This window comes from Ochlerotatus camptorhynchus, unplaced genomic scaffold (genome assembly GCF_037179485.1).
Source record: "Ochlerotatus camptorhynchus isolate MF236.1 unplaced genomic scaffold, CSIRO-AGI_Acam_v1.1 ptg000598l, whole genome shotgun sequence".
Classification (NCBI taxonomy): Eukaryota; Metazoa; Arthropoda; class Insecta; order Diptera; family Culicidae; genus Ochlerotatus; species Ochlerotatus camptorhynchus.
Window position 1 is genome coordinate 1,630,132 of NW_027041078.1, and position 27,770 is coordinate 1,657,901.

Sequence of the window (27,770 nt, forward strand, 5' to 3'; positions counted from 1 at the left end):
GGAAATACAGAGTGTTGCAATCAGCAGACAGATGTTACGCTTACTGATACTCATTTTGAACTGAGAATGCTCTGAGAGTTTAACGGCAATAAATAGCAGCAGCATCACTAATTACGCGATAGGGAATGCCCTCCAGCGACAATCTGATCGTTTGAAATGATTAACTGCGAAGTGGAATTCCAGTAAAATCTCCTGAACTTGGTTTATATTATCATTTACCTGTTATCAAATGTTTAGAAAACTATTGATACTGTAGCTTCCTCGGTCCTGGGATCATGCTTTGAAATGGTTGTTTTGAATTCACACACACACACACACACACACACACACACACACACACACACACACACACACACACACACACACACACACACACACACACACACCGACCACGAATGGAAATGACTAGAAATAAACGCACACCTAGAAGATTCATGAATTTATACATTTATTAAAATAGACTAAACCGTATCTGACTTTTTATGAAAATTATTTACAATTACAATCGATCCATTATCCTCATAGTGTTTCTTCTTCTTCTTTTTTTAATTATTATAATGCTTCTCAATAGGATTCCAAAAACTTGAACCAACACCATTTTCGCGTTTGTTTCTGCTGCATTCCCCGCCAGTAACAATTAACAGGTTTGGATTTTCCTCACTCCTATCACGTGAACGAAAACAAATCATCACCAAATGGTTTGATATTAATATTTCTTTCTTTTTTTTCCTAATAGAAATAACCTAAATTTGATCTCACTTGTGGTAACTTGTTCAAAAAACCATTTTCATGTTTGTGTTTCCGTTTTGGTTTTTGTTCATTATCTGTTAAAAATCACATTCAATTCCGGGAGACTCTCTGTAACGTTTATAGGTTTATATTTTTTTCGATTTTTTTTTTTCACATTTCGGGGGAAGCAAACGTAGTGAAGAGTCATTCTTATCAACTAGAATCATTTTGCAAGGGAGCACTTCTTCGTTCTTTGGGGGAGTACAGTGCTGTGGGGGTGTTTCTGATATGGCGGTTGAGTTTTCGTCTCTCTTTTTCTTGTTTTTTTTTTTTGGTTTGTTCCAGGAATCGCTTAATACTGATTCATACGCAGTGAGTGGGTGAGTTTGGGATTGATATACAAAATATAAAAATAAGAAAATTTGATTTCCTTCCAAAAAAGTACATTGAATTTTCGATAGACAACTTTGCATCACTTTTTTTTTTCTCCCATAAATATGATTTAAAGTTTAAGAGCGAAATTTTTGTCACATAAATGAGTGTTTTAAAAAGTTTTTACTTACGTTTCTTTTGTATTTTACGCGTATTCCACCTGATATGACGAATTAGTCTGTTTCAGTTTTTTTGTTGTTGTTGTGTGTTTGTGGTGTATTAGATTAGTTCAACGATAAGTAATACTGTTTATTTTTGTTCTGTTTTATAGAAACACGTTTCGGCTTCCATCTTGTAACGGTTTCCATCAGAATTGACATGTAAGTAATTGCGAGACCGCTTAAGTGATCGATGTTATCAACCTTGTATTGTTTTCCTTGTTTTGTTTTGCCTAAATTTTCCCTAAAGTAGCAACTTAAGATAAACTTCTTCAAGTAGCCTGCATTGTGTGTCCTATTCTGCGCTATTCGGTTCATTCGATAAAACTTGGAAACAAATTTTACACGTATTTACAGTACCATATCTTACAGTTTGATGCATTCTCGCTCTTTCCTATTTGTGGCACCGACGGTTTCCTACGAGTTTCCGTTGCCATTTTTCCCGTATTCCCTCCGAGTGGTAATCTCACAAAATTTACAGCTTCCCTTTTTATATCTTTGGCATTCAATTTAATCTAAAAAGTACTTTCAGTGTGGCGAAGGGAGGGGGGGGGGGGAGGGAATGACGAGGAGGAGTCGTTACTTCTTCATTAAAATCTAAAACGTAATATAAAAGCCACTAAGATACGTGATTCGCCTGGGCGAGATATACCGTTGTGATAGTTTAGTGCTACTAGTAGTGATATCGCTGTCCTGAAGTGGTGGAGCACGGAGTTATCTCCGTCCGATCGAGGACCTTGGCAGAACCGGAGACAGGACCACCGTCGCCAGCGCCGACGCCGAGGATAACGAGTTGAGCAGCACCACGAGCGACAGTAGCACATTTGTAGCCACTCTTGCCATAAATCTCCGCCGGTGGTTACTGGAGCTGGAGTTGCTTTCTGGTGTGGTGGCAGATCCGAGAATGGAAATTGATAAAAGAAAACGGGATGGATTGTTATTTATGGTTCTCTGAGAGCCACCGAACGGTCTCAGTGGGGTATTTTTCAATCGCTTGTAGAATTCATGGTCCATTGGTATTTAAGTCGATCAATAATTCATATGGCTGCAAATATATTTTAATCGATGTATCGAAATGTAATGAATCAGTCTGAAATAGGAGCTTTCCCCAATGTTACTTGAAATTATCCGTAATAAATCTTTATAAAAAAAAACCCCATTTCATGATCAAGGATTTGAAATCAGTTTTGAGATCTTAGCAACACTTTTTTTATCAAGTTCCCATAAATTAAAATGTTTGGAATTGAAAAGCATCAACAATTAATCAATCTTGCATTCCCGGCCCAATTAAATGTGTGGGCAAAATTGAAGCATCTAGCATCGAAATCCAAAATTTTCAAAAGTTCTCATCGCATTCTGATTCATTTGCTTTTTATTAAAAAAAAAAAAAAACACAAAACAAAAATGCACAAACATTTCTTCGACTTGACTTGTTTGTAGACAGTGAGTGTGTCATTATACCCAATTCTGCTTGGTACAATTATGACGTTCTGTCATAATAATATTAATAATCCTACCGTATGCGTGATAATGTTTGCACCATCAAGCAATGTCAAAATTAAAACAAATCTCAAAAATTTCGGGTTCGAGTTTTTTTTATTTATTCATAAGTCTCTCAGAGTCTTAAACTATGTTAATCATCGATCGAGTTTCCACTTGCTGCAATTACGGCCTCCACACGCTTCCGGAATGCACGGCAGGTTCTAATAATGTAGTCTGGATCCATTTCTCTTCAGGTACGGGTCAATGTTTGTCTGAGGCTTACTGTCGCCCAGAACGGAAGATGTTCCTGCAACCACTTCGTACTCCGGCTTCTTGTTGAAATACAACATTTGGGTTCGGACCGTACTGTTCTTTGATCCACGGAAGAACATACTTACTTAAAATCTCGATGTAGACCTCCTTGTTGACCTTGTCGCCTTCTGGAATGAAAACTGAGTACTATTTTTTGGCATCGGAAGCCACCAATCCAAACACCATAACGCTAGCAGGATGCTTGGTCAGGTACACGTTCTTGTGCTCGTCTTTTACCGGAAGAGAACTAATATACCGGTCGGTTCTGGAATTTGATACGGGATCGACGGTAAACATGCACTCGTCGGTGAACAGGATTACCGGATTTTTTTCGCTTAAGGAAGTTCAAGATTTTCTTGGATCGTTCGGTTGGTAATCATGTGAGTTTTTTTTCCGTGCCCTCGACGTCGCCCCGCAATCTTCCTTTACGATCTTCCGTGCCGTAAAGTCACTGATCCCGTGTTCCTTTGCCATTTTCCTTATTGAACGCACTGGATTCACCCGAATCTTCCTTTTGATAGCAGCGATAACCCTCGGAACCCGAGCTGATCTCGGACGACCTGTGGCCACCTTCGCGGATAGTTGTCCTTTCTTTTCTCGGTCTAAAACCCTTTTGATGGTCAACCGGGACACTCCCACGGCGATTGAAATGTCTTTTTGCGACATTTTTGCATGGGAAAAATCACGAATACGCTGCCACTTCGTCATGGTGCAACTGTCAAACTAAGTAAATCATTGTCTTTTATACACAGCCTACTACGGTATGAGCTATAGGCTACGTGCATGCAAAGAAAACCAAGGCATTGTATGTACAGGTGTATCGGGAACCTTATTTGTACGATGGTGCAAATATTATCACGCATACGGTACATGAGGAATTCTAACTGAATCCAGTGCTGAAAAATGTCATCGTCAATGCATACAATTGGGCTACTAGGGGAAATGGCTCTAATGTTGGCATATGGATCTAAGATTGGGCCCATCACTAAAAATCTGCTATTTACCAGTCGAGTATTAGTACAAGACACTGAAGAAGTCTGCTCATTGTAGACGAAATACGCGGATCTGTCAAGGATAAGCAAATAAGGTAGTGGAATTAAATGGAAATTACTAATCCTTCTCTCTCTCATTATACAGACGCACATCCACTAAGCCGCCCACATTCATCAGGATTTAGGATGCTATTTATCAATTTTATCTAGATGAACGCATCATTGGGACGGTACTAATGTATATTTTTGGTCGCTATTGAAAATTTAGTCGATTGCTGAATGGGCCCAAAAAAGGAGCATTTAGGCCGACATAACATCCATTTCCCTTATGTCTGTCATTTTGTATTGACGATCAAAGCATGTTGCTAGTCATCTCCCTATGATCGTCAGAACAAGAAATAACATGTCACTAAGGTTTTTCGTATAGGAAACTCATCCTGCTCATTTTATAATATTGCCAGTTTAGAGAAAAATTAGCATTTTGACAACCGAAATTGACAATCGTCACTGACAGCCAATGCTGTTGAAACGGTTTAATCTTTGAAGCACTGAACTAAAAATATTCGCAGAAGGCCATGAAAACGCGAAAAGCTTTGCAAAACAACAATAACACAAACGAAAGTTCGAGTAAAAATCGGAGAAAAATTAAGTTTGTGCGCGGATTTATAGCGTTACAGCTGTGTCATTCCAGATTTTCAACAGTTAAAAATTAGGAAATAAAGAACTAAAACGTTTTACATACAAATTGATGCAGTCGATAATCGAGCTGACGAACCAACCATACCTATACATATATCGGAAGTTCATCCTGCATTTTAGCCTGCAATCTAGTCCAACAAGGTAAACCGGATAAATTTTAAGAGCGATCCTGCTATACTAAATACGTTCCAAGCTGTAAATCAAGCTATCTAGTAGGTCAGTGGAAAACAGTTCAATTTGTCGATAAACGATTTGTTTTGCTCTCATCTTTCCAACAATGATCTACGGTTGATGATGGAGAAATACATGATTATTGAGTGTGTCATCCGGGAGATGCAGAGATGGGAAACAGAGATGGGAAACAGATGTGCACATCTTGAAGGATAGTTGACGCGAAAAAGGACTCCTCCGTCGCTTAATAACCTCGATCGGAAGGGCAATATATGTTATGACGGTAATAAAAACAAAAGGTTCTCATGCACTTGATGATGATGATAATCATGATTATGGTCCCACCTTTTACCTCTACAAAGGTTTGAGCTGGACTATTTATCTTTAAGATAATTATATATGACAATTTAACCAGGTTAGCAAACAAAATCGAACTGGTTTAAGTTACAGATATAAATTCCCTCTAGTGTTTTCAGTTGCTTCACAGTGATATAAGTGTGAAAAAGCTCAGGCGTCCACCTCTTAGTTCACCTTTTTGTCCACCTAAAATATTAATAAGTATTACAATCAATCAAGAGTTAATGAACAATCAACAAAACATCCTATTACACTAGCAACCTCGCAATTTGATGCTATCATAATTTTCAGCAATGTCAGGAATGCTCACGAACCCCCAACATTTTCCAGATAACTCAATACTAACTCAAGGTATTTTCCATATAAGGTTAAAAATTGCATTTTTTTTTTATCAAATATTAAATTCAGTCCTTTATATCCGTAATACGTACGCAAGGCTCAAACCTTTGTAAATTACTCAAAAAATTTTTTTTTCTACTATTATTAAATCAAATACCAAAAATCCATCATCACCTGGCGAACAAAATAGTTATTGCAGTGCTACAATAGTTATTAAAAAGTCGTTATTACACTTATACCCAAGTAACTAAAAGTTCTGATAAAAGGCTATTTATGGCTTAAGCAGCTTGGTTGAAGGTGGTCCATAGAATTCTAAGCAGTCTCATTTTTAAGTCGTTATAAGAACTTGAAAGTTCCGGTACCATAATTGAAGAGCATTCTAAGCAGCCTCTGGCGGAACTTGAACGGAACTTTTAGAAAGTAAATTAAAAACAGGATTTTGTCCTCTGCACCAATTCTATATTAAGTTCGCAATTTTATGAAAGTTATTTCTAAAGGCAGGTATTGTGTCTCTGGTAGAACAACATTAATAAAAAAAAATCAGTATCGCTAAAACACTCACCAAACGAAAGCTTATGCTCTCCCCTTTCAAATGAGACTAACCTCGAAATGTTCTATCGGGGGGTCTAGATTTTTTTTTTGTATGAAGTACGGGTAAAAATTATCAAAAATCACCCTTTTCAAAGGATGATTTGAAAAAAAAATCAGTGGAACTTATGATTTGGATACAATTTGATCGTAGGAGGTCATGACTCTAAAAGCCTATCTGTCATATGCATTCTGCGCACGTGGTATTGTGAACCAACTGGTATTTGTTTCTTGTGAAAAAGTGAACTTTTGTTGTTTTGTGTCATCGTTTTGATTTGCTGAAAAAAGGTATGGCTCTATCTAATTAAAAAATATTCAAACGTTTATCTATATACACATATAATTCTAACAGCAAAACTTAAACATCAAACCGAAAAGTCACGAAGAAAATCGTTTGGTGGTGTGCATACTGTGCTTGAAGAAGCTGCATCTTCAACCACTATCAACAAAGGTGGTTGATATTATCGAACAACACTTTCTTCACGATGTTAGATCGATAGGTTGGTATTATCCTACAAAAATTTGTCGAGCATGTTCGTCTACAGTTTATTCGAATAGTAATCAGAATAATTCTGATAATACCACGCTGTACAAGTATAAGTACAATTTAATGCAAAAAAAAAGTGCCAGTTGAGTTTGTGTCCATATTGCTATTCGGAAATGGCAAAAGGTAAACGACATACATGTACGAAGACTGTAGCGAAGCGCAATTTGCTCGGGATTGTCCAGAACGCTCAAGATGCTGGAGACCCTGTAGTTGCGAAGTATATGAGGGACAAACCCACGGATGGAGATGGTCAGGTAAAGCTCTCTAATCTACACGGACTACCATCCAGCTGGAAATCCACTACTACTGGTATTCAGGTGAAAAGGAAACCACATCTGTCCGCTGACGATTTGTTTTTGATAAAAAAAGACTTGCGATTTGAGTACCAGACGGACATTACAACTGAGCACCTGTCTAAAGGGCTTAGACATCAAAATCGCCCCCAACGTCTCTTCCAAAATAACAATCCTAAACCAATCACTCCAGCGTTTTTTCGAGGTAGCTGAATTACCATTCTATTTGAACGATAGTGAAGAAATGGTTTTGAAGCCAGTGGTCTATTGTAACGACGTGCAAGGATTGGTAGAGCATGTTATATCCAAAAGAGGCGTTGATTTGACAAGCTCGTTCTGAAAAAAATCGGTGTTGACGGAGGGGGTGGTTCTTTTAAAGTGACTCTGTTCATTATCAAAAGATCTCAAACCACGAACTCCAAGTTGAATGAAACACGAGGCCATTGCAAGGATACTGGTGTAAAAATGCTATTACTGTTAGCAGTTGCTCCTGGAGTCCCCGAGAAATATGCTAATATCGCAAATATATGGAGTACACTCTTGCACCTGAACAATTTCATATGCTTTGTTGCCGGGGATTTGAAGATTGTCAACCTCCTTAGTGGAATAATAGGACACAACTCGACATTTCCTTGTCCTTATTGCACCGCACCGAAGAATAATCTTTGCAATACAGCTGCACAGCCTCGAACTCTCGGACATATTCGTGAGATGTCAGCGGCATGGAAAAGCCAGGGGTCCGCAAATAAACTGGCGAGAAACTTTTTCAATTGTATTGATGAGCCATTGCTGTGCGGATCATCTGACGACCAAATCATAACCCTATGTCCACCGCTTTCCTTACACATTACGCTTGGAATTATAAATGCAATCTACAAGAAGGTGGAATCCATTGATTCAGACACTGCTATTTAAGTATCACTAGCTGCCAACGTCACAGCAAATACGGATTCACCGGACGGAATTGCCACAAACTGCTGCAAAATCGACATGTTTTGCAATCTGATGGAACCTTGAAGTTGCTAAGAACTGCAAGTAATCTTATCGTTATTTCAATTATCGTTTTATAATGCTAATTATATTGTAGGTACTCGATCAATTTGATCTTGTCTACAAGGGTTGTTTTCACGAAAATCTATGTGAAGATTACGTAGAAAAGGTTGAGAACTTTTCTAGGACGTGGATTGCAGCCAGCTTACCCAATAGCTCCAAATTCCATATTTTGCGATACCATGTCCCAGAATTTTGTAAAATCACTGGAAGTGGTTTGAGCAAATATGGGGAGCAAGCCAGTGAAACTGTACATTTCGATTTTCAAATTGTTTGGAATCGTGTCAAGGCCCCAGAAACCTCTGAAGTATATGATCGGCAGCTTCTTCGTGCTGTAGTGATGTACAATAGTGGACATTTGTAAACTGTTAATTATAACCTTTTTTTTAGTTAGTTATATTTTAAACAATCCTTGTTCACAATTGAATTCAATGAATAAAAATTAATATTAACTAAAACATTCCTTTTTTAAGATCACAAATTAAAAAAAAATCTAAATATTTGTCATGGCTACCTAGATAACCGTAGAAATGGCTAATGCGATATCCATAAGATTCAAATCCCAAAGGATACATTTTTAAATGTAATGTTTTGAAAAAAATGTTCTAGGCCACCCGATAGAACATTTCGAGGTTAGTCTCATTTGAAAGGGGAGAGCATAAGCTTTCGTTTGGTGAGTATTTTAGCGACACTGATTTTTTTTTATTAATGTTTTCTACCAGAGACACCGTGATTAATGTGTATTGATTAACAAGAATTAGTAGTAGAATTGGAGCTATTTGAAGAATTAAACTCAGTCCTTCTGCGTGAGAGCCCCAGCACGAACCGCTACGTCATCTGAGATATATTAAAGCCTACTGTTGGAGTTTTCAGTGCCAGCTGACTGACTTGAATACGAAACACAACACCTTGATGACTTATAAATTGGTGTTTGCCCGCAAGGTATTCTATCACACTTGTGGCGCAGTGGTTAGCAATCTTAGATCGCATGCCCAAATACGCGGGTTCGAATCCAGGAAATTACTTTTTAATTTTTTTAAAGTTTGGATAGAATGTTGCATAAATATAAGAATTATGAATAATTTGGGCCACTGATCATTTCATATTTACGTACATTAAATTTTGTTACTAATAAAGACTTGAGCGGATTGTTTCATGCCGCTTGAAAGTTCTGTCGGAACTTTATTTGAACTTTGTGCAACTTGAAAGTTCTGTTAGAACTTTATTCGAACTTGATGGAACCTGTCGGAACTTTATGGAACTTGAAGGTTTTGTCGGAACTTTATTTGAACTTTATGGAACTTGGAAGTGATTTTAATCGTTGAATGCGGAACTTTTGGTAATAATAACTTTGATAACTTCGTCAAGATACATAATTTGTCAATTCATAAAAAAATCTCTGAATAACCGTTCAAAACACAGTTTTTACGCGTGAAATGCAGTGTCTTTTAAATTCTGTAAGTGTTGTTGAAAATATAATGAATTTTGTGAAGCACAGGTCAAGAAATGTGGCGTTCTTATTTCATCCGCGTTTCTAGTATTATATCTATGAAAATCTCTTCCCCTTTCAATTCGATCACACAAATATCGAGGCAGCAAATCGTTAACTACTTTAAAAATGAACACCATAAGCAAATATAAAATTCTTTGCTTCATCGACAACTATTGTAAGGCGTCTTGCATCAAAGTTGAGGAAGTGAATCTTTTACATCGCAAAATCGAACGCATTTTTTTTACTCTGCAAGCGCTGTAATCTCGATGTTTGTGTTTCATTGGACAGAAATAAAATAGATGGACAAAGGCTTAATGAGGAGAGATGATTGATTTTTATAGATGATATAGATATAGATATCCATACTTCTTGGCAATTTTCTTGATAATATTGTCTATGTGAGAGTTGAACTTAAGTTTGTCATCAATAATCACGCCAAGATATTTTATCTCCCGAACGCGATCAATAGCCTCACCATCAATTAAAACGGAGATGTTCTCATTTACTCGATTCCGCGAAATTAACATTAATTTGGTTTACCTATATTCAATATCAATCTGCAATTAGGTGCAATGCTTAACACAGTATCATCTGCAAAAATATTAATGTCGCAAAATCGTAAAACACATCGCAAGTCATTGATATACATAATAAATAACAGGGGCCCTAATACACTTCCTTGAGGCACTCCAAGGTTATTCCCCAAGAGACTGGAAACAGAATAAATAAAAACAGTCCGTTGAGTTCTGTCAGACAAATAGTTTTAAACCATTTATATGCAGTACTCGTAGTTTCAAACTGCTTGACTTATCTTAACAATAAGGGCCTAGAAATTGTTTCAAAAGCACGTTTTAGATCCAAAAAAAAGAGCCACATCGTATCTTTAAACTCCAAGTTATTTTTCCACTTCGCTAATACCAAATTCAACGTGGTTTCACAAGATTTTTTTTTTTTTTTTGCTAGTAAAATTTGTTTTATTTAGAAAGTTAAAAAATAATTACAGCACAATCATTCAAACTTCGTTTTCCAAAGCAAATTCTAATGCGGTTACGTCGATTACATTATTACATTGCATAATAAAGGTGACATATTTTATGAACAATTTGAGTAATTTACATTTTTTGTTTGTGTCTATATTCCTTAATTGGGGCCTCAAGAGTTCGTCAATCGAGAGTCGGCGCCATCCATTCAGTAGAGTTGTTATCTTTCGCTTCAGTAGTCTCCAAGCTGGCTCTACCCTTACGCATTCGCTGAGCTTGTGCTGCAATGTTTCACATGCAGCGTTGCAGTGCAGACAGTTTTCTCCATCGGCTCTGTTCATTCGATACATCAGTTTTCGGTGCTCAAGCTTTCCGTTGACCAACAGAAACAAGGCGCTCCGTTCATTCGAGTTCAGCTTTCGCATGGATATGTTTTTTCCAGATTTGGCGCCAGTTCGCTGTTGGATGCTCACGAGTTACCTTCGGTGCTTCAGTTTGGCCTATGAAATGGTTATGAATGCTATCGGCGGAGAGGTTTTGTTGGATTTGCGGAGGGAATGTTGGGACCTTTCCGATATCTCTGGAATCAACAAACCATTTCTATTTAAATACTCCATCAGCTGGCCTTTAACAACACGTTCTAAAATTTTATCTTGTTTAACGAAACTCTTCGGCTTTAATCGCTCCAGCAACTTTTTGAATAGGAACTACTAAGGATTCCCTCCAAATTTGTGGCACATGTCCAGTTTGCAATGATTCATTATTAAGGTCCAGCAAGATGTGGCCAATGACATGAAAGCAATCTTGAATAACTCTAGCATTAACATTATCTACTCCAGCCGATTTTCCTAATGAAAAACAAATAACTCTAAGTTCATCTAATGTAATTGGATGAAAACGTTAAAATTTCTTCTTCTTCTTTTTCTTCTTCTTCTTCTTCTTCTTCGTATTTCAAGCTTATTCCATATCATATTAGCTTATTGCGTGCTCTCAACTTAGTGTTCTAGATGCACTTCCAAAGTTATTAATTGATTGCTTTCGATGCCTGTACACGTACAGTCAGGAATCCTTATTGCCGGGGTAACGGAGGCGTGAATAAGGAACCGCGAATAAGGATACCCACAGCTTATTGGACTTTCACTAATAGGGGCTGTGGTGGATTATCTCATTTGTTTCAATATATAGAGGTCAGAACTCGATTTCGGACGCCATTTTAAAATCCAAGATGGCGACCATCGGTTCAAGAAAAACTGTCAAATACCCTGCAATATGGGTATTTCTGGAACGGGGACGACGTATAGAAGCCGGAAATCGATGCAAGACACCATTTTGGAATCCAATATGGTGGCCATCGGTTCAAGAAAAACTGTCAAATTCTCTACAAAATGGGTATTTCCGGAAAGGGGACGACGTATAGAGGTCGGAAACCGATGCCAGGTTCCATTTTGGTAATCCAAGATGGAGGCCATCGGTTCAAGAAAAACTGTCAACTACCCTATAATATGGGATAGGAGTTGACGTGTAGAGGCTGTAAATCGATGCAAGACGCCATTTTGTAATCCAAGATTCTCAATCATGTTTTTATGTAAAGCGAAATTTACAGAAAGTAAATCTCCCTGGGCATTAGCGTGGCAACAAGAAAGGTTAGATGACCCGAGAATTATTTGAGGACTGGATAAACGACGGCTTCTCACCACAGTTGGAGGCGTTTTGCGCAGCCAGAAACATGAAGCTAAGCCCTAGTAGCACCCTTGTTATAAATTGGTCTCGAAAACTTAAATATGACTTATTTCAGTTATAAACAAGTTGCTGCAACCTTTTGGGACAGAATTGTGCTATTTGGGAGGCTTTGCTGCTCATTGATAACGCTCCGTTGCATCCGCCCAACATAATGCTTCTATACATGCCACCAAAATCACGTCTTTGATTCAATCCCTTGATCAAGGCATCATCAAAAATTTCAAGCTGAAGTATGTCAAGAGAAGCTACGGTTTTATTCTGGAAACAGCCAAAAATGAAGGCCGTTCACTAGCGGATACACGAAAGTAGTACAGCATCAAGAATTGTTTCAACTGCTTGGATGTGGTTCTAAAGGACATAAAAAAGCACGTTGGTAAACTGCTTGAAGAAAATTATTCCGTCGTATTTCGCGAAGTCACAATGCAATGAAGACGACAACGAGGATTTGCAGATCATGTCCGAAATTCAACAAATTCACGGAAAGTTTGGTGCGCCGGGGATAAGAAACACAGTGAAATCAACGAAATCATAAGAGATGAACTGGCTACATCAGATGAAATGTTAGCAAACTGGACCCATCTACAACGAATATGGATAATATTTACATCCAACCACGACAGAAATCGAGTTCAAAATGAATCAACTCTCCGAGTTCGAAACCTTCTGCATATTGGACAGTAATGTCGAACAGAGTGCAAAAATGCAAGATTTACTAAGGGAAGTCGAAACGTCTTGTTCAATGATACGTTATACACATTATACAAATTATACGCAATATGCTTGGTAAGCATTATTCAGGAAAATTAATGCGAGGCAAGATTTTGAGCTCCAACGGTAAAACATTAATTAGATAAAATTCATCTTCCTAGTGGATTATCGCCAAACCTACCTCGTAAAGGGTCAAAGTTAACTGTGCTGAACTGATACGAGGCTGTCCATAGCCACTAAATGTCCCTTCGAAAGCTGATTGCAACCATTTTGGATCCCAAAATGGTGACAGACATCGATTTTGGGCCTATAAACTTCGTCCCCATTAACAGTTTACGTTAAAGCAAAGGCCGCCATCTTCAATTTCAAAATGGCGTCTAGAATCGATATCCAGCCTCTACACGATATCCAGCCTCTATATCCCTATAAGGTACAAAAATAATCGATCGCACCTACCGAAGTTCTGCTTTATCGATGCTAGAAATGTGTCATATAAACAACACATCTAACACCGTTAATTATAGAACAGATGTAGCGGGGCTAAACACAACGTACGCTGGTACTCTACATACCGTGAAAGCTAATATCTCACGCAGAGAACGATCACGAAACAATACACACAGTCAAGTTGAACAAAGCACGAACGAGTCGACATAGATGAGCTTTATCTACTTTTGTGTATGCTTTATCCCACCATCTTCTTCAAAATAACCGTTGTATAGTGTAGTGTCATATAGTGTCCTATGTTAATTTATTTTAAACTCAATGTAAGTCCAGTAAAACAAAATACCGCGAAATAGTACCTCAACAACATCTAAAATACAGGCACCATACAGGAAGCTCCTCCAAGCTAAACACGCTTATCGTGGCAACAAACAAAAAAAATTGACGACAAACGGTAGACTGTGTATGTTCATGTTATATCAATGTTTAATGTTAGTAGTAGTCTCTATAGGTTGTAATATTTTTCTAGTTTACCCTTGAAAAAGGCCACAATAAACGGCCGAAACGTCGGGCAATGCAAAACTAACTGTTTGAATTACCCTAGACTGAGAAAGCCATAAAAACGAAATCTCCATAAAACCAGTCGAACAACCAAATCAATTGCAGGGTATTTGACAGTTTTTCTTGAAACGATGGCCGCCATCTTGGATTCTAAATTGACGTCTGGCATGGATTTCCGGCCTGTACAGGTTGTTCCCTTTCTGAAAATATCCATATTATAAGATATTTGACAGTTTTTCTTGAACCGATGGCCGCCATCTTGGATTTCAAAATGACGTCTGGCATCTATTTCCGGGCTCTACACGTCATCCCCTTTCCGAAAATATCCATATTATAAGGTATTTGACAGTTTTTCTTGAACCGATGGCCGCCATCTTGGATTTCAAAATGACGTCTGGCATCGATTTCCGGCATCTACACGTCGTTCCCTTTCTGAAAATACCCATATTGTAGGGAATTTGACAGTTTTTCTTGAACCGATGGCCGCCATCTTGGATTCCAAAATGGTATCTGGCATCGGTTTCCGACCTCTATACGTCGTCCCCTTTCCGAAAATACCCAAATTGTAGGGTATTTGACAGTTTTTCTTGAACCGATAGCCGCCAGCTTAGATTCCAAAATGAAGTCTGGCATCGATTTCCGGCTTCTACACGTCGTCCCCTTTCTGAAAATATCCATATTGTAGAGTATATTGGTTGTTTTGCCGGAGTTACGAAGTTTTTAAGAAATTACCTTACCATTCCCGTGTCGTCAGCTATTGCTGAGAGGTCGTTTTCAGGTCTTAGGCGACTTAAGACCTATCTACCATGGGACAGCAAAGGCTGAATTCCATTTCTTTATAACATTTTCAGGTCTCGATTTGGAAATTGTTATGAGCTAGTTCATCAATAAGAATATTCAAAAGCAGCACATTTGAAATTTTTAAAAAGGGATTATTGGACAATAATAAAAACATGGATAAATCTATTTTGCTGAACAAAAAATCCATGCGTCCACTTTTTTTCAAACCATCTTGCGCTCGATGTTTTAATGTCATTGTGCAACTGTTTTTTTTTTGTTAATTTCCCAAAATTAGTAGCAACGACTGTCCAGGGAGCGGGATTGAATTCTGTGTAACTGTTGTGTATTGAGTCTCCATGCACTATAGGAACCTAACGCTTCTAACGTACCGCAACTATAGGAGCGTTTCCCCTAATGCTTCCAAAATAACTTGCATTGATAGTTTTGCATTGTTTTGATCCGGAACGCCAATCATTTCATATGAACACAAAAATTCAAAATAGAAAACCACAAAATCGCTCATACACACACACACACATGCAAACAGAATCATACCTTGTCGATCCGCCCGGGATCCATTCGGATGCAGAGTCTCTTTCGACTCGAGCGCCGGTGGTTGTTTGTCACCCTCCACACTTTCCTCGTTGCTCTTCCAGTATAATTGTGCTATCTTTGCGATGCACTGCGAAGTAAAATCAGAACCAAGCATAGGAATTGCATCATTATAACCATTTTCACATCATTCCAAACCGCTGCTGCCTGGCTAGACCGGTGCTGTTACTGGAAAGGCCATGGCTTAGCAAGCATGTAGAAGATAGTGCACTTACTTTCAGCTTCATATCACCGCGTTTGAAATGTCGCAGCCTCACTCGGAACTCTAATCCTAAAATGGTAGTCTGTAGGCCTTCTCTCCCGGTTATCACAGTGTTGTAAGGGCGCAGAGCGTTCACTTCAGCCTCGTCGCCGTTGATGAACCACGTCAGCTGGGCTGCCGGCTTGGACCGACCCGAGGTGCAGTTGACTCGCACGGTGTCACCGATTTGATAGCGGGGCCTGCCACCGGTGATTTTTGGGTCCGTGTCCGGCAGTGCTTTGGAATGAAAAGAACGAAAATGGACTATAAATTCCACGCACTGTTGCGTTGCTGACCTCGGTCATGAATGCTACCAGAGAAGGGTTGTAACCTTGCATGATTCGCCAGAATCCTATCCCTCCTTTGTCGGTAGTGTTTTGAAAGCTGGTGATCCACGATGACTAGCACTTTAAATTTAGGATGTTCATTCGTAGCGCCCCCGGCTTTCAAAACCCATGTATTTGATATACTCTAGAGCTGCACTTACCGACCACCACCATGTCACCGTGGCTAGAGACGGTCTGAAACGAGGGTGCCTCCGCTGACACCTCACAGCGGTATCGCCCGGACGACGCTAGCGTCACGTTGTTTAGAACTATCTGATTTGCAGTCGAATTTAGTAGCTGTGAATGTAAAGCAAACCGGCGCAGTTCATAAACTTCTTTTTTGAAATTAAAGTGCAAAGGAAATGAGAACATTCACAAACGCAGAGGAAATACTCACATCAACTGACACCCCAGTCAGGAGGAATAGCTGAGCTGGAGGATTATCTCTAGGAACAAATCTGAAGAACTCGTTGCCGTCTTTATACCATTTGACAGAGTACAGTTGTTCGCCGTTCAGGTCATAGGTACATTCGAGCTGGACGGTGCTGTTTTTGGTCACGTGCTCCGGGATGCGGACTGCCGTTAGTTGCAGGCAGAAGCAGATATCTGGAGCAGAATGGGATGGATAGAGAAATTGGAGAATCCTTTGAAGCTAGCTGTTTACTTTCGATGAAACGTGGGAGATGATTCTATTGTATTAAATGTGCCGTGATAACGTGTCATTCGGGTTTTTGGTTTCCATTCGTTGGCTTTGAAATAAGACGCTTGTACTTTGTGTGATGTTATGGAGTTGCATGTTGCGTAACACTTCTATGAAAGTTGTCAGCACTATCAAGAACTTGCCCATTGATATACCCGGATAAAAATATATCAAACGTTAACCTTAAAATTAGATGCAAATATAATAAACTGTATTCATTTCTTTAGTTAATTTATCTTACAAGTGGCACAGCCATACAATTACAATATACTCTAAAGATTGCAAAGTTACACATATAACAAACTAACTTACATATAGCGAATGGAATTTGAGACTGTCAAAACTAAATTTGCACAGAAAAAAGTCTTTACAAAACAAATTTTGGTGTCTCGAAAAGAGTATTAGCCGAAAACTAAATTTACAACATCATCAAATTAATTACAGTATAACACCCAACTGGTTGGGGTGAGTATACATGATGCAGGTTCGAACGTTGAGGTGAAAAAACTCTGTTATAAACTTTTTGTCCGGCAAGTTCATTGCACAGTTAGCTGTTAGTCATCTGTTGATCTGGTTACCAGAGTATTTCTAAAACCAACATTTCGATTGATGGTCAAAATCATGCCGAAATCAATCCAAAAAACTGTCCCTAAATACGGTAAATTGAATGTTTCAAGTAAATTGTCAAGCGAACTTTCCCAACAGAAGGATGTGTGTTCCAAACATGCCTTAGTTTATATAAAATTAGTCATTGGTGTTCAATCGTACACAAAGACCATTTTAATGAACTGTGCAGAATTTGCCATAAGCTGTAGAATCTACTGTGCGATTATGCAGCGAAATTCAACGATATATTTACTTTTTCGGTCGGGCTATTTTAAAAACTATATACACTAGACTGATGCAAATTTTGAAATTTTCGGCTCACAGTGCTCAAGCGGTTCCAAATTGGGCCCTCATTAACCTCCAAAAATTTGAGCTCATTCAGTAACCCAAGCAACACAATTTGTCACAAACGGGTTTACATAACTTATTTATGACAATATCAACGGTAAACATTTACGTCTAGTCACTTATATACAACTTATTTATACCGAAAAAAGCGCAAGAGGTTGGATCTATATACAACATTTGCTTGACTTGCGCAACTTATTTATGACTATAACGCAACCTACTGTATTGGAGCTTGAGCTTGAGCTTGATTGACCGCCCACGGTTGCTACTCTGTTACTGCCAGATCAGCTGTAATTACACAGAGAACCAATAGACGATGCTTGGGACTAGCAATCATCCTCAATGTGTAAAAACTGGTGATCTTAAATTAGGCAATACCAGCGCCGGCCGCGCCCGAACACAGGTCAAGAAAGGAATGGGAAGGATTGTGTTGACATGACACTCGCTTTGATGGAAGCCGAGAACACCTCTGCACTTCCACGAGGAATCACTGGGATGTTGGATAAGAGGGTTGGGTTTGCAGCAGGGTTCGTTTTGGTAAACGATAAGCTGAATTGATGTCCTAACGATCATATAACGCGAAGGAGCTTGGGACTAAACCCACGGTCTTCTGCTCAGTAAGCAAAAACGTTTGCCACTAGGCAGACGAGCACCTTTTTAATCACCGAGTTGCTGTTATTACCATGTAGTCATATTAACAAATAAAACGATTGACGAATCTTGAATGTGGATGGGCCTGAGATTAAACTCATGATGTTCTGCTCAGTAAGCAAAAACGGTTGCTCTAAGGCCACCGAGCCCCTCATATCACATAATACCGTTGCTCAAATTTGTGTATCCATTCAAACCCGGAACCAACGACAACAAAGAGTTTCGCAAAATACACGATACACAAGCGATTTTACCATAAATCTCTTTGATACCCTAATAAAAAATAACCATAAACGAACGATAACCCAAATCATTGAACTATTCCACAAATGGTTTGGATGATAACCAGAACACGTCGTTAAGCAAATTAACCATACAATTTTTATTAGGGTATGTAAGGACCTGGGACCGCGTTTATCTGCTCAGTAAGCAGGCCACTGTAACCGACGATCTTTCAAATCCGAAAACTAAAAACTACGAAAAAGTACTTAGGCCTTCATTAAGTTCCACTTTCACGCGACGTTCAATGACAGGGTCCTATCCAGGATTACATCTGAAAAATCCAAATCTGGCCAACGCCCACCCTAAACTTAAACCTGTTCTAATCCACCTGAAATGACTAACGAATGGAAGACTTTGACTACCCAGCCATGCAATAGTCTCATTCCGTGCCTTATGGCAACTTGATGATTCTATTGCGCTCATCTTTTGGCACCACCCAGGGGAGACTTGGTCCTGTACCCAATGCTTAACTTATCTCCATTCCACTCAGCTATTCGCAGTTTCTTGTGATATAGTGGGCGGAATATTATTATGTGAGACAATTCAATGCAGACGTCTTTCCAAATTTGGCAGATCGACAGGTAATCGGTGAGTTACCACGATAGTTGCTATTCAACAACTCGACAACGTTCCATCGTCAACGCCTGCTATGAGAATTTCCCATTGCAGACGCCAACGAAATGACGTCATCGAGCTATCGATCAACTACCCTGGTTATCGCCTGGTACCTTATAGCACGATGCTACGAGGCGAACCGGAAGAATCGATGAGCTACCTCTCCCCCTATAACGCAACCTACTGTATTGGACATGTTGTAAATTAATTTCATCCTTCCTACGAATGGAATTTGTTTATCATCAACTTATTCTTCTGAGGAATTTTATCGTGCGAATAAAGTGCTCAAACTGAGATTCCGTTCTGCAAACATTTATGCGGTTGCAAATTTATGGTAAATCTATACATTCTACTTCTAAAAAACTCATTGGCTCTTATAAAAAGCTTAATATAATAAATTGAATTGCATAAAAAATCCTGGATAAAATTTCCAACTTTGCAAAAAACAAAAACAAATAGAATATCAACTTTCTTTTTCAATTATCTTACTTTTCTCTTTTACAAAACGTACAGGTGATGTTGAAAGCACAAATTAAATGTTTTTTTCATCCTATACATTGCTTCATTGGTCAGCCATATTGTAGTGCAGTTTGTAGAATGCATTGAGAAATTTCATAAATGCTATCAAAACATGTTTATAACACATTACTTGTATCGCATATTGAAGTTATAATTAGGTATGGCAACTCTCAATTGCCTATTTATAACACTTTTATAACTGATTGTTTTTGATGAAAACTTGCTAGGCTTATATACAACATGTTTTCATATGTCATTTTTGGAACCATGAGCATAACTGATATATAACTTATTAATAACATGTTATCAATAACTTATATCCCAGATGTATTCATAGCCAGTTTTCACGAAATACAATGAGTTATAAATGTGTTATAAACTGGTAATTGAGACATTGAATATCGAATTATAACTTCAAGATAATAAGTGCTTGTCAGAAAGGTTGAATACTTCACAAACAACAATACAACGCGTCTTAAACAGAATGTTTTAAAAGAAATTAATATATAACTTATTTACAACTGGAATATTTTTTATTTTTCATGCAAGATGTTGCAAGTGTTACTTGGGAAGACACTGACTTGGCACAAACCATTTGAAGTTTATATGGGAATTACTATGGAGAAACCATAATTTCGATTCATATCGATCTCAAAATTCACCAGTTCACTCTACTTTAAAAAATGATAACTGAGCTTGTTGAAATTTTTTTCAGTTACAACTTTGTTGAAAACCACTTTTCGATCAAATGTAAGGAACAAAAGTTATTAATGATTCAAGTCACTGATGTCTTATGATTATGCTAAATCAACTGTTCAGCAGACAACATTGGTGTTTATGGCGCGTAGAATAGAGGACAAAATCATGGCTACTATGTAACACTGCAGAATACAGAGTTACCCACAATACAGTTGCTTAATCTTGCCATAAGATTATCAATCTCTTAAACAATTAATAACTATTTAATTTGACGTTTGGCTGAAAAACGACGTTCTCCAAAGTTGTAGCTGAAAAAAAAAATCCCATAAGAATAGCAATAGAATTTGTTAACAGTATAATATGTAAAAAGGCTAAAAGACAATGAACAAAAAGTTTGGTTTTCCCATAGTAGTTTCCATATAAACTTCAAATGGTTTGTGCCAAGTCAGTTTTTTTTTATCAATTGAGTTTAAACTTTCGGAGGCTAATCAGGACCCGATGTGAAACTGTTTGAACACTGTGGAGTGAAAATTTCAAATTTTGCATCAGTCTAATATACACTCAGGGCTATTTTTACACGAGAGAGTGTAAGAAAAAACCGTGTGAAAAAAAAACCTACAAAGATTTTGATACTCCGAAAGTTAAAATATTTTCAAAAAACTGGACTTTGATGCCATTTGTTATTGTAGCATGCTATGGTCCTTATTGACATATTTTAACAATTTCTGTATTTGCACCCAACATCAAGTCGTACCGTATAAATTGCTGCTCAGCGGCACCAACGGTGTAATAAAACCGCAAAAAAGACTTGAGTGTAATCTAAAAGTGAGAGTAGGTATTTGTGAATTTTCACTGTTTGTCTTTATTTTATTTTCTCGAAATTATGAAGTCTTTTTTAGATACAGTCCTTAGCATACATTTTTGAAATCCACCAACTTAGAATGAAAAAAATACAAAGTTTACTAGCCTTTCACTTTGCAGCGATGAAGACGATTTTTTTTGTTAATTAATTTATTGTATAAGGCTCAATCGAATTAACTTTACAGAGCCGATGATTCTTGTTCATTATACAAAACATCATAAAACTATAGCTAAATGGCAAAGCACAATAAGGCTCCTCCATCAAAACGGAATCCGATTCCTGTGGTTTCATTGTATGGCAGTATCGCCAATGGGAGGCAGAGCGCTTCCATTGCAGCAATGGACGCAAAACGTGGTCATCGATCACACACTCATCACGAAACGGTTGCTTTCCAAAGTCAACAGTGCATCGACCGAAAGAGTAAGTGGCGACCCCGGCGTATTGCTTAGCATCCACACCTCTCACGTCAAAGTTACGAGTTCAAATCTCACCCCCGGCAAAGTCACGAATGACCCAATTGACTCTAATAACAAATAATAATCGACCGAAAGAGCTGCTGATTAAGAACAATGAGGAGAACCACACAATGGTTGCTGCCGAGTAAACAGATGATCACACCACACACATCGAGAGTGGTCTGCTTCTGTCGACAGCCGAGTGAACACTAAACATGTTGCGTTGTAAATGGTCAGTCTACATCGTGCTCTCTTGCCGTGCGGATATATTTGCTTTTTGCTGAAGGAAGTGTTACTGCTACCTAAAGCTACAACAAATTTAAACTGCACATTTCAGTGCTCAATATACCTGCATCAATCCTAGTTTGGACCCTATTGGAGGTAATCCTGCTTGGCCATTGACTTGAAAAATTCCTCTTCGATCCTTCAGATTCTTATAGTAATCTGCTTGGAAGTTGATTTGGAAAAACTTGGTTCTACTGCTATGGCGCGTAAAAGAAAAGGGCAATTGCTTGACCCTCTTCGAATGAAATTCTATTGAGCAATCAATTTGATATGCTAACGGATGATGAGAATGATCCATCTTCCAGGCAAAATTCCATTAAAAATTCCCGTCTTAATGCCAAAAAGGAAAAGGTTCCCCCCTATTGTTGTAACCAATTCCGATTTGCATGGAACTTTTAAACTTCGTTAAATTAAAGTTTTCCGTGCAAATTGGCCGGCGGACTGAATTCCGTGTATTTGTTGAAACCATAGACAAATTCAAACGTCTTATCAAGTATATTACTGAGAAGCAACACATTTTTTTTCATTTAGGCTGTCTTGAATGGTCTGCCCAGTGAATCCCTGGATCAGAATAAATATGAATCGACAAAATGAAAATGAAATCCCGTCTTCGCGATTCGTGGGATTTCTAATGATTTTATTTAGTTCACCTCAAGTCTATCGAATTAAACAACCTTAAGGCTTTAGAAAAAGCTAGCCTTATGCTCCATGTCCGAGTGAAGTGAGAACACTTCAGGAAGATTGGAGGACATTTCTAAAACCTCACTCAGTGCCATAAGTGCCAGTGATGGGGTCACGGATCAAAAAATTGCTAAATGCCATGCTAAATGAATGAATTGTGGTGATTCTTTTCGCGCAAAGGACGATTGTTCTGTGAATGAAGATCCTAAAAAATTTAAATGTTCAAATTGTGGTGAAAACCACAAGTCCAATATTTGGGAATGTAAGACATGCAAAGCGATCCTACAATCTTGTCTATGCAACTGTTAGGACACGCTCCACTTTCGCGAACAGGTACTAATTCCTCTACTGTTAACAGCGGTTAGCGAGAAACAAATTCTACATTTGTACCCATAGGTAGAAACAGCTCCCCTACTTCAAAATCTCCTCCTGCATTACTGCTCCTAAAATGGAATTTTTTACAGAAATCATTAATCGACATGATTACTGATATGTATAAAACTAACTCCATGTTTGATGCTATTCCAACTGGAATAAAATTTGCGAAGAATATCGCCATGACTTTGAAATTCAGTAATGGATTTTAAATCATTAAATATTTTGAATTGGAATGAAGATAATGAATAAGGTATATGAATAGCTTTTTGAGAGCTCATATTTAACGTGCATATTGAGAGGGACGCAAATTATTTCATTTATAGAAATGATCGTCTTGATGGTGGCGCTGCCATCATTGTTCATTGACGTAATAAACTTAAAATTCTTTCTTCATTTGAAACCAAAGTTTTTGAAACTTTGGGAGATTCTGTCGAAACCAAATTTAGACAACTTACGTTTATAGCTGCCTATTTGCCATTCCAATGCGTAGACCAGCAAAAGAATTTTCTTAAGGGTGACCTTCAGAAACTTACCCGTCATAGGTCTAAATTCTTCATTATTGGTGATTTTAATTCAAAACATCGCTCATGGAATAATGCTCAAAGCAATTCCAATGGTAATATTCCGTTTGATGATTGATCTGCAGGTTATTACACTATTCAATGATTCATGATAACTTTTGTAGACAATTGGTTTCCCGACTTCGGTTCTGATTACCTTTCAGTAAATTTTGAAATATCCCAACAGCTCCACTTTCAATTACCATAGAGCTGATTGGAAGTAATATCAAACATGTATGGAATATACCCACCATAGCCGGTCGAACTCCGGACGAAGCTAGAACAGCACTACCGTTCATACTGGCGACAACGCTCTGATGAGACAACGAAACCCTAACCCAAGCTCCTCCCCTGATCCTATCCTTCGAAAATGTACCCTTCTAACCTCGAGTAAGCCGCGAGTAATCGGCCCAACTCCTACTAGACATAGAATTAAGTGAATTTTGTTACACACAGTGAACAATGAATTATCGGCTCCGTAAAGCTAACGCGATTGAGCCTTCCAAATAAACGAACTAGATTAAAAAAAAATGTATGGAATATAGCTTCGATCCAAATATTTCTTTGTAAATACTCTTGAAAATCTAACTACTTGTAAAGTTGAAGTTAGAGCTGCCTCAGTACCAAAATCCGATTCGAAATATAATTATAATAGACGACGATCTTCAGCTCTTGATCCGTCTGAAACATGCCCGTAGGAGGCAATATCAAAGGACACACGATCCTGTCATGAAAGTTATCTGGTGGGATTTGCAAAAACAAACTGCCCTGAGGATTCCAAATCTGAACGACTACCTGTTTGAGCTGGAGTTCCTCAGGGTAGCATGCTTGGGCCTATCTTGTATAACATTTTGATGGATACTAAAATGAATTAAGTGGAATTAAATGGAAGATTACCTTTTCTGCTGTTTTACTCGGATATTGAGTATTAACAAGCAGAACTTATTAAACAAGAAAATGGATTAAGGCAGGTTATTTTTATCGTTAGTGGTCATCTATATGTAGGATGGGGAGATGTTCGAGTGTAAACGGTCCTTTATTTGTATAGAGATCGATGATAGACCATGCAGCGGTTGAAATAATAAATATTTCATGCATCTTTGAACAAATTTCAACGTAGTTTGTGAATAGTCCCTAATCGAAAAGTTCACGATTTTTTAGTCTATAGTGAAGATGATGATTATATTGAATGGATAATTACCCTGTGTTACACAACATAAAAAATACCATTGTTGGTAATTTAAAAAAAAAAATGTTCCATCGAAATCACCTTAAGCAAATCCAAAACGGTGCCGTTTATAAAAAAAAAACGCTACATTAAAAACAATCCATCAACAGCTCTAACTCATTCAAGTTAGCTACTAAATTAATGCAACCCCTTTCAACCTCTTGAAGATAATAGTTATATAATATATAATAATATAATATAATATATATAATATATATGGTTGATAAAGGGCTTTCATCTGAAAACAAAACTCAATATATATACTCAATATAATATATATGGTTGATAAAGGGCTTTCATCTGAAAACAAAACTCAATGCGCGCAATGTACTGATTTTTTTGTCTTTCACCCTGTGTTAGTGTTAAGCAGCGTAGAAGAGAAGACAGACACACGCCCAGAAATAACGAAAGCTCAATTAATAGCCATCGCTTCGGCGGATCCGACGCAAAGACCGCCACTCAGTGTAGGGTTGCAAATGAGAAACCTAGTAAAATGGCAATATTCTTCTTCGTTATGCACTTCTTCATCTCCTATGCCTGCAGTCAGCGTTGCCAGTATTCCAGATTTATCTTGATTTTCCAGATTTTCGGTCATCCGGCCAGATATACAGACAGATCACGTATATTTCCAGATTTTTAAAATATGTTTCAGATTTTTCCAGATTTTTCAAAAAAAAAAAACAACATTGCAATTGATATAAACTCGAATCAAAGAATTAAAACTGCTTTTTAATTATTAAAGGCCATCAACGTTGGAAAATATAACAAAATCGTGGAATTATTACAACATGTTTACATGTTAATGGGTTGCAGAATCATGAAAATGGAGCCATTTTCTAAAGATTATTCGCTGAAAAAAATCTTCAAACTTTTAAAAATGGTGGGCCTGAATGTTTGTTTAGTTGGAATTTTTATTCATTTTCTATATTAAAAAAACACAAAATTTCAATATGGAGGAATTTTTATATTTTTTTTTTAATTTAGAGAAATCAAAAACTGTTCAGGATTGAGAACAATAAATTCAGCCTTGAAAAATTAGCAAGGCTTTTGAATATAGACAACCACCAGGAAGTATGTTTGTGAAAATTTGAAAGGCATCTGATAATTTTTTACATTTTTTTAAGTACCTGTGAATATTGAGTTACAGCAGGCTGAATTTCTTTAGAATTCTGAATTTCCAGTTCGATTCCCGCTCCAGCCAGTGGAACTTTTCGCAACCTGAAAATTTCCCTACTGGTCTACTGGGTGCGGTGCGTTAAGTTTTCAGTCTGTGCAACCTGAACCTGAAGACAGTGTCCGTTGTCTTTTGAAAACTCTGATGACAATTGCATAGAGATTTGATGAAGAATGGAAATAGAATTCGGAAGAGAAATCAAAGGAAGTTCTTATGATGAAACTTAAGGAGTATGCTGATACGAATCGTGAGAATAATTTCAATGGTATTCTGTTCAATATTTCTATGGAGATTAATTTTTATAAAATTTTAAGACATTCTGAACAAGGTACATTCTGGTACTTTGAATAAATTCCAGATGATCATACTGACCGATTTTTACGCGAGATCGGCACATCACTTTGATTTCAAAAGCATTATGTTAAAAACAGGATTTTTTTTAAGCCTTCCAGTGTTTTTCAGATTTTATATTTTAACTGGTCCGCACAGAGTGTACCGTTCATTGTGTGGATCGCTTTCTCAAAGATTAGTTGGAAAAGAGTGTGAGAAGCAAATGGGAGAACCACACACTCTTTGTCGAGTGTTGGGAGATGCATGCACAAAGTTGCTTTGCAAACGCTCTGAGGCGCTTTCCAGCCCTGGTTTGATATCATCATGTTTTTCCATATCGGTATTTTTTTTTTGTTTAACATGCATAGCTAAGCTATCTGCCGAAACAATAGATTTTACTCCCATTTCATCAGTTCTAGACCAATTTAGATGAAATAGCCTCCCTTAGCTCAGTCGGTAAAGGCGCAGCTACAAAGCAACACCATGCTGGAGGTGATTGGGTTCAATTCCCGGTCCGGTCTAGGAATTTTTCGGGTTGGAAAATTTCTCGACTTCCCTGGGCATAGAAGTATGATTGGACTTGCCACACAATTATACCAATGCAAAAATGGTACAGGCATCGAAAGTTCTAAATTAATAACTCTGGAAATGCATCTAGAACACTAAGTTGAGAGCACGCAATAAGCTAATATGCGATAAGCAATAAGCTTGAAATGCGAAGAAGAAGAAGATTTCAATCGATAAGGAATTGTTTCATGTTTATAATTTTGTAGATCTGGTTGACCATATCTCTCGCTGAGTATTAAACATATTTAAGAAATAGGTGGGGTTAAAACTATTGCTTAGAAATACAAGAAATTTTGAAATATAACCGATAAACTATAAAAATCTAAAACTAGAATCAATTATCGATAGATTTAAGGCTTTTTGATCAAAATCGGTTCAGAAATGATGAAATGGGAGCAATATCTAATTTTTAGACTAAATAGCGTAGGTACCGAAAGTTTTAAAACACAATGTTTTAACCCCTTGGAGCAACGAGGGACAAATTGGGACCCATGAATTTGAAAAGAAGATATGTTTTCCCATAGAATCTATAGCGTGTGACCTTTTTGAACTGTTTCAGTATGTTGAGCAGTATGCATTAATCTTTTCGTTTCGTTTTTCATATTTTACGAAAACTACATTGGTTTTTCATACCACTAAATATATATCATAAACATTTTTTTCATAGTTTAGAGCAACCAAGAAAATATTGTTTACATGCAATTAATAATGTTTTACTCCCCTTCAAAATGAAACATGGTTTCACCAAATTGGGTCAAAATTGAATGTGTAACAGATATTTTAAGCGAGTTAGTTCC

The 27,770-nt window shown here is 37.7% G+C and overlaps 1 protein-coding gene across 1 annotated transcript in view; it reads right to left on the reverse strand.

The window, feature by feature from the left end:
• Positions 1-1,304: 1,304 nt before the first annotated feature.
• LOC135713992 (uncharacterized) overlaps positions 1,305-27,770 on the reverse strand; it is a 34,560-nt gene continuing 8,094 nt past the window's right edge. The window contains exons 2-6 of the mRNA XM_065237250.1: positions 16,431-16,639; positions 16,195-16,330; positions 15,682-15,944; positions 15,410-15,536; positions 1,305-2,200 (exon numbers count right to left, since the gene is read on the reverse strand). Of these exons, the coding sequence (XP_065093322.1) occupies positions 2,034-2,200; positions 15,410-15,536; positions 15,682-15,944; positions 16,195-16,330; positions 16,431-16,639 (902 nt within the window). The 3' untranslated portion in view covers positions 1,305-2,033. The remainder of the gene's footprint in view (positions 2,201-15,409; positions 15,537-15,681; positions 15,945-16,194; positions 16,331-16,430; positions 16,640-27,770) is intronic.